Source organism: Medicago sativa, chromosome 4 (assembly GCF_051527215.1).
Source record: "Medicago sativa cultivar Bolivia chromosome 4, Bolivia_mono, whole genome shotgun sequence".
Taxonomy (NCBI): domain Eukaryota; kingdom Viridiplantae; phylum Streptophyta; class Magnoliopsida; order Fabales; family Fabaceae; genus Medicago; species Medicago sativa.
Window position 1 is genome coordinate 69,617,928 of NC_140752.1, and position 20,922 is coordinate 69,638,849.

The 20,922-nt window shown below is 32.8% G+C and overlaps 2 protein-coding genes across 2 annotated transcripts; both read right to left on the bottom strand.

Annotated features, from left to right (window-relative positions):
- Positions 1–1,357: 1,357 nt before the first annotated feature.
- LOC146931290 (actin-depolymerizing factor 5) lies at positions 1,358–2,795 on the bottom strand. The gene is made up of 3 exons (XM_085702774.1): positions 2,687–2,795; positions 2,252–2,511; positions 1,358–1,870 (listed from the first exon to the last, which is right to left on the bottom strand). The coding sequence occupies exons 1-3, from the start codon at positions 2,705–2,707 to the stop codon at positions 1,720–1,722; spliced, it is 432 nt and encodes a 143-aa protein (XP_085558900.1). The 5' UTR covers positions 2,708–2,795; the 3' UTR covers positions 1,358–1,719.
- A 12,586-nt stretch (positions 2,796–15,381) lies between these two features.
- LOC146931291 (Plasma-membrane choline transporter family protein) lies at positions 15,382–19,725 on the bottom strand. Its single transcript, XM_085702772.1, has 3 exons — positions 18,629–19,725; positions 17,456–17,801; positions 15,382–15,910 (listed from the first exon to the last, which is right to left on the bottom strand). The coding sequence occupies exons 1-3, from the start codon at positions 19,648–19,650 to the stop codon at positions 15,650–15,652; spliced, it is 1,629 nt and encodes a 542-aa protein (XP_085558898.1). The 5' UTR covers positions 19,651–19,725; the 3' UTR covers positions 15,382–15,649.
- Positions 19,726–20,922: the final 1,197 nt, after the last annotated feature.

A 20,922-nucleotide genomic window follows, 5' to 3' on the forward strand; every position in this document is an offset into this window, starting at 1 on the left:
ATGAGAAAATTATGCTCTTGAGTTTATAAGCTGAAATAATCTTTAAGAGAATATTTTAGTTGATTGTTACATGGATACCGTAGTTTATTTTTAATTAATAAACACGCTATAATGTAGCTTTTCTTTTAAAAAAGGTGATTTAAAATAAGTTAAAAACAAATTAAGCTATAAGCATGATGCGCCATAATTCGTCGGTATTACTTATTTTTAACCTTTCTATTCTATCAGAAAAACTCCAATGCAATTTATGAGTCCGTTAGAGTAAGTGATTTGATTTCACATTAGAACTAATCTAGGTGCCAGTTGAAGTTGATTAAATTTAAGCACATTTTCTTTACTATCATTAATATATTTAGAATGAAAGTTTACAAAAGCTCCCAAAATGTGCTGTCAATAATTTCATCATGATGTACATCCACCCAAATATTGACGAAATCCTACAAATTACTGCACGGCAATACATATTCTAAATTTGTTGGCTGTCCAAATGATCAAAAGGAAAAAACCAAAAGAAAGTCTAAGAAAAATGCCACTATGCCACGTAGATAATTTTTTAAATAATTTTTTTTATTTGTGTTTACAATTTACTCTTTACAAAAACCCAAAAAAGGTAAAGTAACAGACTGTATAAATACTGTTTTACAAAAGGTTGTTTAGCTATTTTTTTTCACCTAAAAAAACTATTTTTTTCTAATAAAAAGGATCATGTTGATTTAAAGTTGGGTCAGAAAATAACTAAAATCTATCTAAAGATTGTTTCAAATTAGATACTCCCTCCGTCCCGTATTAGATGACCTAGTTGACAATATATAATATTGACTTGACATACTTTGACCATATTTTTCTACTAATATACAAAGATAAATAATATCATATAAGATGTTGTTGGATTCGTCTCGATGAATATTTTTAAAATATTAAATTTTCATAATTTTTTCTAATATATAATTAAAGATATTAAAAATAAAAAATATGAACTGGTATGTGCAACTGAGTCAACTGTGTCACTTAATATGGGACGGAGGGAGTAATATATTTGAGTGCTTTCGATCCATTCTAAACTTTTTCTTTTAACAAATCAATATGCAATATTTTTTAACGAAGCTTATTAAGTCGACCACTTAGTTTAACTAATCCAAATTTTTATCACTTGGATCCCAGTAAATTATCATTGACTATGATTTTTTAGAAATGGTTTTCCACAAATCTGTGGGTCATGCCATGCCATTTGTTATGTGACTGGACTAAACTAAGGAACCCAAGTTAAGAAACAAGGATTGTGAAGGGTGATAAGGATATAGAAAATAAAAGCATTAATTAAATAGTACTATATGGTAACGCATCAACTTTCCACATATGAAAAAAGTTTGAGCTAATCCATTGCTCTCAAGTCTCAACCATTTTCATAATTAAAGAGTAATACAACCAAAGGTTTGTTGCCCTTAACTTATCATACACCCGACAATCATATACAATAACTTAATTATTATAATTGACTAAAAATTCAAGATTAGATACCCCACTTACATCACAATGGTGCCAAAATCCAACATTTAATTAAAGGACTACCATAAAAAGAAAAAGGAAAAAGGAAAAAGAGAACATGTCATAGAGTCATTGGATTAGAGTTACTTGATTATAATCATCATAATTATTATATAATAAAGAGTAAGATCGGTAGAATAATTGATTAGCTTGGCACATAATTAAGAGGGGCATCTATTTGGCTCTGTCTTGAATTACATCGAATCCCATCTCAGTTGGATCGGTTGCTTGGAGTTCATATGAGATTCCATCCAAAGCTCTTCTTAACCCATCCTTTGATGTTGCGTATAGTATCTTTTCTCTTATTCTTGATGCTGTTGGTGACCTGAAAATTTTACCCAAAATTATCCCTCACATTCACATTCATCATCATCATCTTATAATAATTGAAATTAAAATTGTACATTCATCACATCATATGGTATTATTGGGCCAGCTTGTATTAGACTCATATATCATTAAATTGTACTACTAGTACTTGGTACTTACCAAGTAAAAGTAAAAAAAAAGTCAATTTAGTATAGGTCTAGATTGACAGTAATTCTGACAAACTCATCGTCAATCCAAACACACACAATTAGATCGTCTACGGCGCCACGGCTTTGTAGAGTCCAATTTCAATTGTTGGATTAAACAAAGGACATTGAGCAAACATTGTTATTGGATTAATCTAACAATTGAGATTGATGAGAAATGAGAACTATACCATGCAATGAAGAAGATCTTGCTCTTGCGGCAGTTGTCAACAGTGACAAAATCAAAATCAAAGACAGCATATCTACAATCATCATTAGGCAAAGAAGCAGCAAGATCATCATAGTTTTCTCCAGGACCACCAACCTTGTCAACGGTCACAAGCCTTGTTTTTTCATCGATCTTGAAAACTATGTACCTATGCACCTTCTTCCATTTCATCTCCATGAAAGAGTTCTTGCACTCATCTGTTACCCACATCCCAGTAGTAGCCTGTTCAGATTCATATTATTTGTTAATTCACAATTTTATCTACCATAAATATGTGTATAAACAAAACAAAATTCATCAATATTAAACATATGATGTAAATATAATAATATATAGAACAAAGTAAAATCACACACACTCTAATATGAGTGAGATGATTTAAAAGGTAAAGAAGTACCATTTTGAAAGCCATCGCCATTGTTATCTGATGAGAAGAAGAACCAAGTTGGTCTTACTTTTTTTCTTTTCTTAATTTATGATATTTTTATAATGGTTGACACAAATTTGAAGGGAATGGGACTCAGGTCTTTTCTATATATAAATAGTGATTATTGAGATTGCCATTGGTTTTCATTATATTTACCATTTTGTCCTAGTTAGTATTATCACCACATTTGTTTGTTTCCTTTCCACACCAAGTTCCAAACACTTGTTGACTTATTGTCATTTACATTGAAGAGATAATTGAAACAAAAGTTTGTGATAAAGTATAAGTTATTTAAAATATTAACAAATTATTAATGTTTTTCTGTAGAAAAAACAAATTATTAATGTTTCTTTTTCTATTATATTATTTATTATTCTCTTTTCTTTTAATTATTTTTTTTATCATTAATGAATAATAATTTTATAAAATCATTAATATTTTATTTTTTTCCATACAAAAATAACTACATTTTTTAATACGCGTGAAATGGCAAAGTATCATACTATCTCAATCTCGAATACAAGCCACAAAAATCGCAAAATTTTTGGTCTCAAATATAACCAAAATACAAATCACCAATACTAAAATTAATACATTTATTCCAAATTCACCATCGAATTAAATTTTGATTTTTTTTCCAACTTTTGATATACTCCCTCCGACCCTTTTTAAAAAAGACAAACGAGTCAACAAAAGTTGATATATTTGGTCTATACTCCATCCGTTTTAAATTATATGTCATTCTAACAATTTGAAATAGATTAAAAAAATATAGTTAATGTTGTATAGAAATGGGTAATTGTGTGTTGTTTTACATAAATATCATTTATTAATAGTATGGAAAACATAAATTAAAAGAATTAGAAAAAGATAAAGTAATAAGTAGTAAAGCGTATGATAATAAAATGGGTCATCCTAACTTGTGTCCTAAGTGCACATGTTAAGGAACCCAAAAAGAGTAATTTTGCATTGAAAAACATAATATTTTAAATTTTAAGAAGTTGAATGCACGGCTTTTGAGAAGTATATTTCTATAATGAGTTTCTTAACATATGCCCTTGAGGGCACAAGTTAGCATTTGTCTAAGAAATTAAGCATTAATAATTCATTGATATTGTAAAATGACATATAATTTGAAAGAAACAAATTTTGCTATAATGACATATACTCTTTCCATTCCTTTTTAAGTATCTCTTTTGTAGAAATGATTTGTTTCTATTTAACTGTCACTTTCAAAATTCAATGCAATATTAAATGTTGTTTATCAATATTACCATTAGTTATATATTGCAAATAGAGAAATATATGAAACAAGATATAAAATGAACGAGGCTATTATTGAAAAAAGATAAATTATTATATCAAAAGCAGTAACATTTATTGATTGTCTTGATTTGTATAAAATGTCAAAAAATAACAATTAAAAAGGAACGGATATAGTAATTTAAAGCGAAGGAAGTATTATAAACCAAATGCGCATAAACTTTTGTTGACTCTTTTGTTTTTGTTAAAAAGGACTAGAGTGACTATAATATGTTTTCAATGTTCAATTTCCAAGACAAGGGCAAAACAAGATTATTGTTTTTCCAAATTAAATGCAGTCAACTACTCCCCCGTCTTAAATTATACTCTCTCCGTCCCGCAATAGATGATCAATTTGAAAATATACAATTTTGACCTAACTTACTTTGATAATATTTTTCTACTAATATACAAAGGTAAATAATATCATATAAGATGTCGTTAAATTCGTCTCGATGAATATTTTCAAAATATCAAAATTTCATAATTTTTTTCTAATATATTATTCAAGATATTTAAGCTTAAAATTATGCATTGACATGCGTAATAGGGTCAACTGTGTCATCTATTATGGGACAGAAGGAGTAAGTCGTTTTTACCATTTCATAAAAATAAAAAAATGTAATTTATTTTGCACGAGATAGGTAAATTACGAGTTATTTTATAAAATCATCCTTCATTAATGATATGGAAAAAATAAATTAAAGAATTGAAAGAAGAAATGATAATAAATAGTTAAGGGTATAATTTAGGATAATTTTTTTCAAAACAACTTATAATTTAGGAATAATGGAGTAGCTTTATTAAGGAGTGTACATTTTTTTCTTAAATATGAGACCCTATGGAGTATAATAAAATACGACGGGGATAAGTATAATGTTTAGATAAAAGTTTACAACTTTTTGTACCAAAAAAAAAAGTTACAACTTTCATTATTTTTATCGATAGAAGCAGAACGACGACCACGTTAGTGCATGTCTTGATGCTGATTAATTTTTTTTATACAACCAATCACTTGTTTGTCAGTCGAGCCCGAAATCACTTAAAAAATTTATGATTCATTTTTCTTATACATCAATAAAATTAAATAAAATGAGTTCATTATATTAATATGATTGATACATTAAATTTTCCATAACATTAATTTACCAAAAATATTTAACAGTTGTTTTTCTGTCCATTTCTTTCGTGTAGTGCTACTAAAAGGTGTTTTGATTGTTTATGCAATGTGTAGATTTAGGTGTCTTACTCTTTGAATAAAAAATGGAGAGAATTGCTAGGGCTATTTGAACATTTGCATGTCTTTGAAAATTTGCACCTGAACCTTCACCACAGGTTTGAAGGCGCAAACATGCCTGCTCGTGGATGCATTATCAGGTGATAGTGATACCATGAAAACAAAGATTGTGGCAGAAGTAAGGGATCTCATCAACAACATGCCCTTAAAGAATATTGATCACAATGCAGAGATTGAGTGTTCAAAAAAGAAAAGGTGTATTAGACCTAGAAACACATGATATGTTGCTCACAAGCAACAAACTTCTAAGCGCCCAATTGAAAAAAATTACAAAAAAAATTGGAGGCGAAGTTAGCACAATTGTCATCCGACGGTCTAAGTTGTGAATTATGTGAACAAACTTATAGAAGTGGTGCGTGCCTGCCACAAAGTTTAGGGTTATCAGAAGAGCAAAAAATTTCACAATCCATGCAGATACAAACTTCATAAATTTTACTAATTAACGACAGTTTATTACACTTGTTAAATTGACCATCAACCGATAAATGTAAGATTCATGAAATTATGCCCACCTTTATCTTTCACATTCAAAAACTTATGACATTCAATTGGCAGGTCTAGGTTAACCATATGTGGTGCGGAGGAAATATATGTGGAGACTGACTTGCTAGTTACTAGTTGTCTTTTTTTTTTTTTTGAATATAAACTTGTATTAATAAGAAAAGAAATTACACACTCATATCTTTTTGGATGTGAGTAAAGATGGGCCTAGGAAAGTTAGAAAACCAAATTCTATCTGGCTCATGGGCAGCCCAACGAGCAATCTCATGAGCTACATGATTATTGATCCTATTGGTCCATTGGATTTCTATCCTATCCAAAGCAGTACACAACCTGATACATTCGCAAATGGTCTTCCCCCAGTAAGAACGAACAGAACACTTAGAGGAAATAGCGTTCGCACAATCCTGCGAATCGGTTTCTATAATGATTGAGTTAAGACCTTGCTTGCTGATGAACTTCAGAGCTTCTAGGATACCAAAAGCTTCAGCTGTTTTCACATCTTCGCCACTCCGAACCACCTTAGTAGCCACCGCAACCGTGCCCCCATCCTCCCGTCGCAGGATCCACCCCAAACCCCAACGGCCATCACCTAAACAGGGAACATCCACGTTGAGCTTGAGGTAACCCGTTGAAGGAGGACTCCAGCTAGTTGTCTTTGAATTATTGTCATACCGTTGATTTAGATACTCTTCCTAGTAAGCTTCAAAGTATCATATATGTGATGTGAATCAAATATATGTGAAGTTTGGCTTCCTAATTACCATCTATCTTTAAATTCTTGTCACACCGTTGATTTAGATACTCTTACTAGAAACATTTGATTATTTTTTTTCTTGAACTCTACACTTTAGTGTCCAAAAAAAGGGGGTTCAATATATCTTATAATTTTGATGAAATACTCTCTTATAAAAGTTTTGTCTCTAAATACTTTGATCTTAAGTCTATGACCTGCCATCTTTCAAAAGAAAAAAGTCTCTGATCTGACAATTTTTTACTCCATCCGTTTCAAAATGAGTGTCGTTTTAGGTGTTTACACACATATTAAGAAATGCAATGATTAAAAGAAAGATAATGGTTATTTTACCAAATTATCCTTATTAACTATTGGTTAGTTTTAAAAGTAATACTTTGGAAGTAGTGTGAAAAGAAAAAGTTATTATTGCATTGGAAACTGAAAGTGACATTCATTTTGAAACAATTTTTTTTGGCTAAAGCGACACTCATTTTGAAACGGAGGGAGTAGTTAACTAAAAACTATGTGTGAGTATTAAAAGAAGCGGAGCAAGTATTTTATTTTAGCTTGCGACATTTCCACCTATCGCTCATTAGTTTTTTTTTCTTCATTAGTTTATTTCTCTTTTTCGCTTTAGTAAAAGAATTTTTTATTTTTTTATCAAGGGAAAAACAATAAAAAAAAAAGTTAAGCAATTCGTTGTCTAAATACCTCAGAGGTATCCGCCAGCAGAGTGATACTTAGCTGAGGAGGAGGAGACATCCATATCTTTAAGGAATTAACATTTTTAGTAGTAAAAGAAATTATTTTAAGATGAAGATACATTTTTTGATAAAATATTAATTATTTTTAAATAATATGAAATTGTTATGATGTAAAACATACGTTGCTAATTTTTTTTTTTGAAGAGACTAAAATGAAATATATTACCACATCAAAAAGGCATTCCTAGCACAAGATGTGCTAAGGAAGAAACACCCAAGTAACATACAAGTTCATAACAATAATTACAAGGCAATAAGCCAACCACCAAAAAACGAAAAAAGGAAGGACAATAATTAACCGATGCCTAGGACGGTAAATGGACTAAGCCACCAACCATGATAATTGAGGAAGAGACTGACAAATTTCCCCTTCAACCACATGAAAGTTAGAGACTTGACTTTGTCCACCACCAGCTGAATAGAGCAATGTTTGTCATTGAAAATCCGATTGTTTCTTTCTTTCCAAATTTCCCACACTGTTGCTAACCAAATAACCTGTAAGATGGATCGCCTTGACTTGGCAGCACCACCAATAAAACTGAACTGATAATAATGACTTGAAGCATCACCAGGTAACACAAAAGATACACCAAGCCACTTAAGAATAAAATTCCAAACAGAATCAAAATGATTACAATTCAATAATAAGGTGAGAAGATGTTTCCACCTCCCCACAATCACCAATACACAACTGAGCGTCGATGTCAATCACATGCCGACGGTAAAGGTTGTCTTTAGTAGGAAGCCTATCCCGGAACAGCCGCCATGCAAATAACACCACCTTGAAGGGAGCATCCTTATGCCACAGAGACGACTCAGGCACCACTAGATCAACAGGAACATTAGCAGTAATAAAATTGTAAGCACTACGAACTGTTTAGACGGAAGATGTTTCCAGACGCCACAACCTCCTGTAAGCCCTATCAACCTGCAAAGTGACATTATGAAATAAAAGCCTAAGTTCCCCTACCATCTCCTCCTCCCACACGAATAACCTACGCCTCCAACTCCAAGCCCCCCTTCATTCCTCCAACCTAACAAATGCATGCCAAAAACATATTGATCCTTCAACAACGACAACTCGAATAATCTGTGAAATCTATCTCTAAAAGACACATCACCCACCATCCGTCCAGAATTGAGTATTTTTGCCATCTCCCACAAACAAACTGACATTACCATGAAACCACTCCTCCATACGCAAAGTCGAAATATCCCTCCGCCAAATAGAGGCCTCACGGCCACCATCCCTCAATTGGCCCCCCTCTACACCGTAACGTACCGACAAAACTCTATACCATAAACTCTCTCTATCCACCAATAACCTCCAGCACCACTTCCCTAATAAGGCAATATTAAAGTCCCTAATTCTCCTTACCCCCAAACCGCCAAACCTCCGTACTCCGAAAAATAGTTTGCCAATCAATCCAAGATATTTTCATGTGGTCTACACCCTCCCCCCCCCCCCCCCCCCCCCCCCAATTTTTTTTTTATTAAAAATAGATTTGATAGAGGAAGCGATACCTGCGGAGCCTTGAAAAAAGAAAGAGCATAAACAGGCAACGAAGACAGGACAAACTTCAACAGAATCAGACGACCACCCATTGACAAGTATCTCGAGCTCCACCCCCGACAATCTAGAATTTATTCGCTTAATAAGGGGCTCCCAAAAAGCCAATCAACGAACATTTACCCCAATAGACAACCCAAGATACATAAACGGAATAACTCAAACCTTACAATTCAAAACCAACGCTGCTTAAGCTAACCAAGAACCTTGAACATTCACCCCCACCAACAGGCTCTTCGAAAATTTCACCCTTCCCCCAATAGACAAGTCTTCGAAAAATACATCGCTAATTAATAAAAATAATTTGATAAACATAATATTTTATTTCTTCTATCTATTGTCATTCAAAAAACAATTTGACAAAATATTTATAGTAATTTTTCTTTTAAGGAATTTATAGTAAATTATTAACATGTGCAAAATAAACAAAAATGATACTCATTTTAAAGCGTATAGAATAGCATAACATTGTTTATAGACAACACTCACGGATATACTAGAAGTTGAAAATTAGAGGTTTAAAGGGACATCATATTAAATACTTCTAATCTTTTTTATGAGTTATATTTGCATGATATTAAAAGTTGTTTTTAAATCAATTTTAATAGTACTATTAACTTTATTTTCAAAAAAAGTTATAACCACGTCCATGGTCCCGTCTCGGATCGGATCACACCCACCCACCATTCTTTTGTGTCTGAAAATTGTCTTTGCGTGGAAACAAAGCAGAGAAGGTAAAAGAAAAACTACCTTTTTCTTCCTTTTGAAAAAAAAAAGTTTTATAAAAAATATAATTTTAATCCTAAGAGCATTTGAATGAGATGTTAAGGGATCTTTTTCATGTTAGCAAAAGTTCAAAAGTTCGAATTTAAGTATAAGAGTATATCAATGTTAAATATTTTAAGGAAAAACTTTTATTTCCATTATCATCTTATCCAATTTGATGGATTAATCTATACAATACGCGCAGAGGATATCTGATTCACATAAGAAAACATTGATGAATTAATTGTAAAATTTACTTTTACTTTATTTTCTCATTCATTTAATTCTTCTCCTTCACCACCAGGGGAATATAGATCAATTTTTATGCATCATTGCATTTATTTTTACACATGCATCAAATCAAATCACTTTTTTATACTACTTTTTTAGATTAGTTCCTAAAGGATCCCTACTAACCTAAAACAATAGTAAGAGTGCGGTTCAGTTGGATTTTTTTTTTTTTGAGAAGGTTTAGTTGGATGTATGTGCAAAAAAATATATACTTGTCAAAAAATTAATTTTGGACTATTTCTTTTCTCACCATACGCTCTTCTCACACACCATATTCCGATTAAAAAATCTAAAAAAAATAGAGGGTTTCTGAGAGTGTTTTGGAGGGTTTGGAAATACGTTTATGTTGTTCGGATTATAAAATTAAAAATCTGTAGAATGCACGGAAAGAAAGTAGGGTGGAAAAAATAAGAGCCTTGATTTTTTTTATATATATATATTTTAGTAAGTCGTGAACAATTGTCCTGGACCTTAGACCATCCTCAATGGAAGGATCTCCCTTTTAAGACACGGTACTTTTTTTTTTATATTTTAAACGGCAAAATATTATTAATCAACAAGCCCGTGCAAGATGCACGGTACTTAATGTAGACTTTCAATCTTGAGTGGAACTCACATTTTTTTAGTGGAACTTTGGTCCAGCCTTCACATAACGTTTCTACATCCCTCATTCCTTGTACACATCCCTCGGTTTCTTCTTCCAACTTCGAGATTTCCTGTCCCGAGGGCTAAATCACTTTTGTTCCCATGCACTTGTCTAGGAAAACAGAGCCAATAGAGTTAACCCCGCCATCAATGTCTAACCATTTAGTTGATATTGGGACAGCCATACAAGTTGTGACATGTGCACTGACTCAAACTTTTATTTTAATAAATTCTACATAGTGTCACCATGTTATGAATTGCCAAATGCATTGTTGTAAGTTGTAACTCATAATGATAATGATAATGAAGGAGGGTAAATGTTATACAAATACTAAAATCCAGTGAAATAGGGAGCAAGATAAGTTATGGAGGTGAATTGGGAGGCAAATCCATCGAACGGATGGTCCACTCCTTGACTTCATAAACTCTTGATTAGGCCCACAAGTTGAGGTGGCTTGCATGATTGATTGATTCATTTGTTAATATAGTTACACAATCCAATTGTTGAGAAGAGGATGCAATGCATGGTCGACCTTCCTTGCTCGTGCATGATGTCTACCTACTTTGAGGAAGAGCAAAACTTCTTCTGCATGGAAGTACTCACTTTTTGGTGCATGTTATAATCCTAGGGATTTGAGAAATCGGCATATAATATAAGCAACTTTATCTTCTAGACTTTTTTTTATAGATAATTGTTAGTTTTTAGTATATTATTAGTAGTTTAGAGATTAAAACCATGGACCATCTTTGGGTATCCAATTCAATCACTTACAACTACACTTTTTGAACATCTTCTTGGCCCTTGTCTTGATTGAATGTTGTTGGGTATGACTCATAGTTACTGATAATTTGATAAAGACTTGAACGACTACTTTAAAATTAGGTCCAATATTTTTGTGAGGCTACAATTGAGAGCGTGGGGGCGAAGCCCCCACGATACGGTTCATGGGTTGAAATTTAGACCGTATAGTATTTAAATGCAAGTCATGTATATACCATTAACCCTAAGTTTATTTTTCAAAAAAAAAAACCCTATGTTTAAAAAATTGTATTATAAGACAAATAACTCCTATTTATCTGTGGTCGGAGTTGTAGATATATTTGTTGAATTTTGTTACCAAATATCGTGTTCATTGCTCGTGTGTTTTTTTAGCTTTATTTTTTTTGAACCGAGGTTATTATTATAACAATGTTTATGTCTTGCTCAAAAAAAAAATGTTTATGTCATTATTAGGCATTTATCACGCTCTTATTAAGCCTATACTTATTCTCTCGTTACTTGTTTACACGGAGAACAAATGAAGCTTCATTTGAGAAAATAGAGGGAGAGAATACATTAACCATGTTCTTGTTTGTGTTGGCGTTTGAAGTGCTTGAGCAGCCGTTTAATCCCTCACAACTAGATATATTTGTTGCTTTTTGAGTTGACATAAAATGTGCTTTTGAGCCATGATACCAATGCTGTGTATGCAACATTAAGGGTATAGGAGTAGAATTTAGGAGATTTAAGTCTATATTTTAATATGTACTTTTAATATTTTTTAAATGAAAAAATAACATGATACATGATCACATAATATTTCTATCACTTTTTTTTAAAAACATTTTATAGCTTAAGAAAAAATAAGACATCTCCTTCTCCTCCCTTCCACTCCCAAACATACCCAAAATCTTTTGATGTTTCAGTGGCCACTTTACAACTTAAGTTACAGTCATATCTATCATAATTTGACAACAATTTTCTCCGATATCAAGGACTCTAAAGCAACATATATTGCAATACAAAACCTTAATCAAATGCTTTTGAATCTGCATTTTGAGCTCCATTCTCTTAGGTCACATGCACCGGATCAAACCGAGCAAGCGACATATAGGCTAATAGTACATTTGAACAAAATGAACCTAAAAATTACAAAAGAAAAATAATATGGTCTTGCTAACGAGTGATCCAACACTCTTTTAAGAATTTTAAATGAATAAATTATTTATTAAAAAATTTAAATACTTCAATTTTCAATGATTTTAATATGAACATTTTAAAAACTTATCATTTAAGATCTTAAAGATTGTCCAGGGCACTTGTTATCGTTCTTGAAAATATTAACCTAAAATTAAATATATAGATTTGTTATCTTTTGAGTACCTATAGAGCTGCGTCAATTTAAGACAAACACCCTTATACCTATTGCTGCACTACTTGTGGCAAAGGCCAAAGGGTATGCTAGAAGTGGGGCACCAGGTAACTAGGAAAATTTAAGGGGATGAATCCACTTAACAAATTGTAAGCCACAACCTTGAAGCCATTTGTCACAATACATAAGGGGCCCCACCACCAGACATACATTCGTTATGTTGATCATTCTGATTGTAATTGCAATACACATCATGGCCACTGCATATCAATTACTAACTAAAATTATGAGGTAATGCATCTCAATATTAAAATTTCATCGGACCTTAATCATGTGAGTATTTTATGTTTATAGACATTGTGTGTGTTTGGTTTGGCGGTGGAGATAATTGATTTTGATAGAATTGAGTTGGAAAGAATTGATTATGGTTAAAAGTGAGTTTGATGTGAATTGATTTGTGTTTGGATACACTTGCTTAAAAGTGATTCTTATAAGTTGATGTTGTTTGGATAATTTAAGTCAAAATTGATTTTGAATGTACGATGACCAAATTATCCTTTTGATTGTTTTTAAAACTAAATATCTCATTATCATTTTAGATGATTATTTCAACTTATTTAAAATCATAAATGCATTTTTATTGGTTCATAAATTTATTTTAAAATGATATTAATTTACAAGAGTTTGTTATTTTTAGTTTTTTATCAATTGAATTGTTTTTAATATAGTAATAATATAAGAATCAAAGGTGTCAAAAGAAGAAAGAAAAAAAAACAGCATCACCACAAAAAACAAATCAAATGGGCTTGTTCGGATTCTTTCTTTTCTGAAGCAATGAGAAGCTTGCTTCCCTGACCTCTAGAAACGACACTATAGCAAGGAACAGTGAAAACACAGCGGTAAAAACAAGGGGTAAAGTTGGAAACGAATTTTGGGTGTCTGCAAACGTGATTCTAAGAAACGCAGAAGCTTGAAATTGCAGCTTCAGTTCAACTCGCGTTTGGAAAAGAAAACGTCGTTTTCAGATCTGGTTTTCATCTTACCCAAACATGATAGAAATAAAGAAAATCACGTTTAGAGGTTTGAACCGGCGTTTGGAGAGCTAGAACGCTTATCCAAAAAAAAGATTTATGAGACTATTATCTACCAAAAAAAAGATTTATGAGACTATTGCATAAATGTTTGTAAATAAGAAGAAAGATACGTCCCGTGAGTTCAGTTGGTAGGACAATGCATTGTTATATGCAGGGGTTGGGGTTCGAACCCCGGACATCCCACTTATTCACCTTATAAGGTGAATTCCAGCCACTAGGCTACTTGACCAAAAAAAGAAAAGAAGATACAAAATTATAGAAACAAAATCACGTGAAATTAGTATATGAAAACATTTATGAAACCTTAACAACTCAACATATTTTGGCCACCATACACTATATTTTCATATATCCATAAAACTGTTCATATATAAATCCATAAAACTGTACAACTCAACCAGTACACGCATATATAGATGATTGTTGTACCTTCCAAATGAAATATGCTATTGGAAGGGAACATGACAGCTTTCTTTATTTATTGACTACTACTCTTTTCATCATACTCCTTTACCAAACTGCTAAGCAAAGAGGAGCTTTTGCTGTTGAAAGGTGATTCTAACGTGAAAAATTAATCCATGTATGACTAGTTTAGTTACAGATTTTGAACTCCAGTTACATAGACTCATGTGTTGAAATATGTTATCAAACTGTAAGTAAGGGTAGGGGGAATGGTTTGCGAGATTTTGTAACCAAAAAAGTGTTGGAATTGTCACTGCCACTCTACCATTACCAGCTTTTAGGGATAGGAATAGGATTGATGAAACAAAATAGCTTTTGGAACTGTAAATGAAACCTACTTATGGCATGTTTGGTTTAGTGGTGGGAAGGGCTTAACACACGTCTGGAAAGAAGCTGAAATTCCTAGCTTCTCATTCCACGGCCAAATAGTGCATCAGGACACGATTTTGTTGTTGTCGTGGATTTGAAACTCCACACTAAACACACGCCTAACCAATCAGCTATGCCCATAAAGTTTTTATTTTTATTTTTTATTCTTCATCCTCAAAGACAGAAAAGAAACCATCAGCCATATGTACGGAGTGACCAAATTTTTAACCTACTCCTTTGCACTCTTGATTATGCATTACTCTATATACAACACCAGATATTTCATCATTATATAGTCAGATGGATTATTTTTTAAAATTATTCAGATCTGAATAATTTCTCCAGTATCAGAATTAAGATAACCAAATGCAGAGAACAAATGGGTATCAAGGCACATGCTCGGGTGCTCTTAATAATGGGGCACATATCAAATAACATTCAAGTTTTTCAATACTAAATCTAGAGAATAAAAGTTGGATTAACCTGTCTAAATATCTAAATCCATCTTCCTTGTGTCAGGCCAACAAAAACTAAGTTGGTCCATTTGATTTTCAATTCACAATCTGATTTAGCCTGGCCAGCCTATTTTACATGTCTAAACCAAACTTATACTTTTAATAATTGACAAATAAGAAAAATCCCACACATAAGAAAGCAGAAGAAATAGATACTTGGAATTGGTGCCTTTACAGTTTTATATCAGTAATAAGTTGCTAAGGAAATAGAACCAGATGTGATTTTGCTTAGTCCTCCAACAATAATTTTTATTAGTAATGTGAACTTGAGCCTTTCCCCCATACAAAATACACATGATACAGGTTACACTAAAAACTGAAGTCAACTTCCAGAGTAGCTAAAAATTTACCCTATGTAAAAATTGTAAAACAAAATTTATAGAAGAAACATTTGAAAGTATGCACAACAAGCTTACAGTAAATTCTAACTTCACACTGTCCTCAAAATAGCTTTCCAAGGATTCAAAAACATTTGAATCCTAAGAATTATTTATACACCTAGAGTTCTTGTAATATTAGATTGTCTGAGACTTCTACTTATGGGAAGGTGAACGTAAACCTCGTGAACATCTTGCTTACAAACCTCTCCTCTGTCTCTGTCTATGGCATAGCAGACATAAATTGTGTCAATTACAATGTCGAGTACATGCACGAGGAAACCCAGCACTATTATCAGTAGTAGCCATGCTGCCGCTGCCACAAAATATGCATCAGACCCGAGATTGGTCGCAGCTTTTAAGATAACACAGACCTGGATTTTAGATTAACAATTAGGACAAACTTAAATATAGAAAAAGTATATAATGAAAATGGAAGAAAAAAACCAGCAACAATTACTCAAATAGACAGCACAAGCAATCCAACCAATGAACTAGCACACTTCTTTTCTCCACACAAAAATCTACCAAGAGAGTTTTCAGACTTAAAAATGGTTCATATCATTTTTAAGACCTTATATGCAGGAATTTTATAAGAAAATGAAATTTCAGATAATCTTCCAGTTGCCTCCTCTTCGCTAAAAAATGGTGTGTGTGTGAGAGAGAACATATAGGCATGATTTCTGGCCGCCAATTAAAATTCTAGAGAAGTTAGCTGGAGGATATGTTGCCAGTTGTCCATCAATAACTAATGACTAGGGGTTAGACTTAGAGCTATACAAATTATCCCATACTTTATTCTCTACTTGAAAAACCTTGCTTCAACTTTTGCTTGTTCAACTATAAATTACTTTCTTTCCATCAATAATCAACGACTAGTTGTCCATCAATAATCAATGACTAGGGGTTAGAGCTATACAAATTATCCCATACTTTAGTCTCTACTTGAAAAACCTTGATTCAACTATAAATTACTTTCTTCCCCTTCACACGATATTGTTCAAGTTTTCATCTATTTGGGTCAAAATCAATCAACTACTGCACTGTTTTGTTTCATCGATGATCAAGTTGCTAGAAAAGCTGGTGAATCAACGTGTTAGATAAGCTTTCTAAGCTTGTCAATTTGATCTTCTCAGATTCTTACTTTAACTTTATATATTTTGAAGCTAGGAGCATAAAAAAAATTGAAGGATCGAAAAGGGAATTACATTAAGTTTTCACAAAGTTGGGAGGGGGGAAGAATGCCTTATCAATTATCATGGTAGAAAAGTGGTAACATAGTCCAATACTTGCTAATGCTACAAAGTTCCTAAGCTCTATTTTTGTTTGAAATATGTTTAACAGATAAAATTGATATTTGTTCAAAATGATTCTAATTTCAAGAACTATTGATTTAGTACTCTGAAATCTAAATCTCCTATTAGGGTAAATTTGCCAAGAGAAAATTAATAATTTGGTGATTTAAATTGGTCATCTAAATTGAAATTAATACTTGTTTGTTTGTTCACAAATGTTAATTTAAGTTTTATGATGATACTTGAATTGAAAGTTGTGTCTTAAGGAATGAAATTTCAGAAAATGAGGTTTGAGAGATAATCTTCTTGCGACTTCCTTCTCACCTTAAAACAAAGAAACATAAACTGGCCATGATTTATGGCTGGCAATTTAAAATGTAGAGAAGTTAATGGATGGATGTTTATAAGTTGTCTATCAATACTTAATATTCAACGACCACGAGTTAGAGCTATATATTCTTCCTCATACTTTAAGAGGATATGTTACAATTAGAGCTTACACTAAGCACTTGCACAAAGTGGCAAATATCTAATCTACACAGGGGGGAGCCTCAAACATAAACATAGCGGAAAACCTATAATGCAAAGCATGAGAATTAACAAGAGAGATATTAAAGCACATACCACAATTGTGTATATTGCTGACAGGACAAAAACAATTCCAACCAGAAGGCGAGATGATATGGTCTCCACAAAAACAGCAGAGAGAAGATTACGTCTTAGAAGTTCATATGTCATCCTTGCAGATGAGCAGTAAGCTTCACCGGTTATTGCAGCAAAGTTGATAGTAAACTTATTAAGAAAATCAACAGCTGTCAGTAAGGCATTTACACAGCACCGCAATACAATGTTCACTAGTCCGGGAGCAGCCTCTTGTCTTGCATTATCAACGACAGAACGCACCACTCGAACAACAAAGATAAGCAATCCCGACAAACATATTGTTCCAGAAGAAGGACCGAAAGCATTTCTGCCAGCCAAATTCTCACAGTTAATAGTCTCTCTAAATGCAAAACAATCATTCATCTAGTCTTGATACCTATTTTCATAATTTTTTCCTATCCGCCATTCAAGGAATATGCTACAGGGAATGACTAAAATCAGAGCAACAACACAAGTCACAGCCTCACATGTAATGGCTAACAGCTCTCTAGAACCAACAAAATTTCACAAGCAACCAATTTGACCATTTGATTCATCGGTATATACAAGAACTGAAAATTTAACCATAAAGAAAATATTCTCAAACTAAGCATTTCAACATCAGATAGAAATTCACTACACTTTGATCTGTAAACAGCAGCATATTGGAATCAAATCAAAACACACAGTTGAACTAACCATTCTCACACTATATTTTATAGATATTATGCTAGCACTGCACAGGACAAGGGAATTTGGAGATATTATAATGCTTATACTCTGCAAGAAAACCACGACTCCTTGGTTATCTACCAACCATTGAGAGAATTTTTGTCTATATACATGCAGAGCGATACCTAAAACTAGTGTGAATTGTATTTTATGACATTTTTTTTTATCACCCGTGACATCTCATGTCAAATAAACAATATGCAGTGATACTGAGACAGAGTGAAATAAAACATGAACAGCAACAACAACAACAACCAAACCTTATCTCTAGGTCCAACTAATTAATCTCTAGGTCGGTCTTAATATTTTTTCTCCAACAGTTTTTCTAGGTCTTACTCTGCCTATAGCGATTTGACTACCCTCTAGTGAAATGAAACATGATATCCACAAAACAAATAAGACAAAAAGAAAAGAGATATAAACCTGAGAGAAGTTCTAATACTCTTTGTAGGAGTCTCAAAATCCTTAGCGAAATACCATCGAGCAATAGTCCCGCTAATGACATAAACCTGAGCTTCAAGCATAGCTGCAGCTGACCACAACATAGTAAGTATTGCCAATGCAAAATAAGCCGGCACCCAAGAATCCTCCTTCCAAACACATTCATATTCACTATGCAATTTCTTAGGAACAACCTTCCCATTATACTTAGCAAACACCAAAAAAACCACAATCGGCACGTAATACACAACAAGTCCAATTGTCAAACAAGGAAGCACCCCAAACAAACCCATATTCCACGAAAGTGCGTCCGAAGCAACCCCAATTATACTCACAGTAAGCTCCACACGGTGCCAATTTATCACAAGAATCCACACAATCACACCAATCACCAAAAAAACAAAAACCAACACCAAAATTCTATACACCATAGGAAAATTTTCACTACATGAAGTCTTAATAGTGCAAGCAACAAACCAGTAAACATTGAGAAAAATTGGTATGAGAATAAAAAACGGTAACGAAGCGTAGACAAGGTGTTTGGTGTAATGCTTCAATAAAAGAAGCACTAACCAGCAAATGGGTAAGCTCAAAATCAACGTAATAACAAGTGTCCATATTAAATCTTTCACAAAAGGTGAAGATGAAGAGAGAAAATTATTGGTAGATGAAAATGAAGGGTTGATGCATGAGGTTGTGTTGGTGTCATAGGTGTAAGAATCAAGAGTTGAGTAATTGTTGTTTCTGTGGAAGATTGAGAAGATTCCAAAGGCGAAAGTGGAGAGAACGAAGAGAAGAAAGAGAATGAGAAAAGGTAAGTCTTTGAAGGAACGTGGACCATGATTGTATGTGATGTGAAGGTATTGTTGATTTGAGTCAGATTCTTGGTTTGAATCTTGGTCTTCTAGTGTTGGGTATGTTGTGATTATTGGGGGTTTTGGTAGAAAAGGTTGTGATAATAAAGATGATGAAGATGAAGAGTCTTTGTTGTTTGGATCATCCATGATTATAGTTTTAGCTCTAAAGAACAAGATTTTGAGGTTTTATGTTTGAGGATCTATGTGTTTGAATGGTGGTTTGAGTGAGGTAATGTTGTTGGGTTTTGTTTTGTTTTGTTTGTTTGTTGGACTCAAAAAAAAATTCAATACAGAGTGGCTGGGTAATAAAGGATTAAGAAAAGAATATTCCACTAATGTGTTTAAATTTTGTTTGAGTTTGAGCACAAAAATATATAAACAAGAATGCCTTGTGAGAGTTTGTAGATAAATGATGGGATAGGACAGCAAATTTTTGTTATGAACGTGGTTTGGCAAACAAATAAAAGGTGGTAGTACTAGTTTTGTCAGGTGAGAAAGTGATACACCCTCCGGTCACAAATATAAGCAAAAATTCACTTTTTAGGTTCATTCAATGAATGATGTATGTAGACCATTAAATAGACCACATACATCATTCATTGAATGAACCTAAAAAGTAAATTTTTGCTTATATTTGAGACCGGAGGGTGTACGAGTGTATGAATTCAATGTTCCAGAGAGTACATTCGGGTTAAGTGTTTGTCATGCTGAACATTTAACGGTTTTTAGTTTAATTATTTTTATTTTTTTAAAATGCTTTTTTAGTTTAATACTACTAATTAATAGTAAATCAAATTGATTGACAACAATTAATTGTTTTTTTAAATATATTTTTATCCATATAAATATTTTAACTTTTTGACATGTGCAAGAATATAAACTCCCTCTCGCTGGACCATAAAATGGAATGTGATATATTTTTTTTTATTAAGGGGAAAAGTAAGAAAAAAACAAGAAAAGGACTTAAGTAATTCGCTGTCTTAACGCTCCAGAGATATCCCCAAGTAAAATGATATCTAATTGAGAAGGAGGAGTTGTCCATATTTTCAAGGAGTCGGCGTTGGTAGCACCAAACTTGGTCAACCAATCAACACATTCATTGTCTTCTCGGAAGGTATGAGTAAGTGAAATCACCCAATGAAGAGAAGCGAACTTTCTAATTAAAGAGAGTAAAATTGCATGTGGATGAAAATCATAATGTGTAGTATCTGCAATCAAACCCAAAGCTGTCTGAGAATCAGATTCTAAGATGATGGACCTATAACCAAGATCCCAAGCCATTTGAAGACCCCTCCATATAGCTGAAAGTTCAGCCAATAAATTAGAAGCTTTATCACAAGATCCGGGAAGACCATGAATCCAGACACCTCTATCGTTCCTCAAAAGACCTCCAAAACCTGCATTGCCAGGATTCCCAAA

Bases quoted from the DNA above. Each gene is read 5' to 3' on its own strand.
- LOC146931290 (XM_085702774.1), bottom strand. From the start codon at position 2,707: ATGGCGATGGCTTTCAAAATG. The intron at 2,512-2,686 runs GTACTTCTTTAC...GAATCTGAACAG, and splicing joins TGGCGATGGCTTTCAAAATG to GCTACTACTGGGATGTGGGT. The intron at 1,871-2,251 runs GTATAGTTCTCA...TAAAATTTTCAG, and splicing joins AAGATCTTCTTCATTGCATG to GTCACCAACAGCATCAAGAA.
- LOC146931291 (XM_085702772.1), bottom strand. From the start codon at position 19,650: ATGGATGATCCAAACAACAAAGACTCTTCATCTTCATCATCTTTATTA. The intron at 17,802-18,628 runs GTTTATATCTCT...TTTGGCTGGCAG, and splicing joins AGTATTAGAACTTCTCTCAG to AAATGCTTTCGGTCCTTCTT. The intron at 15,911-17,455 runs GTATGTGCTTTA...TCTAAAATCCAG, and splicing joins CAGCAATATACACAATTGTG to GTCTGTGTTATCTTAAAAGC.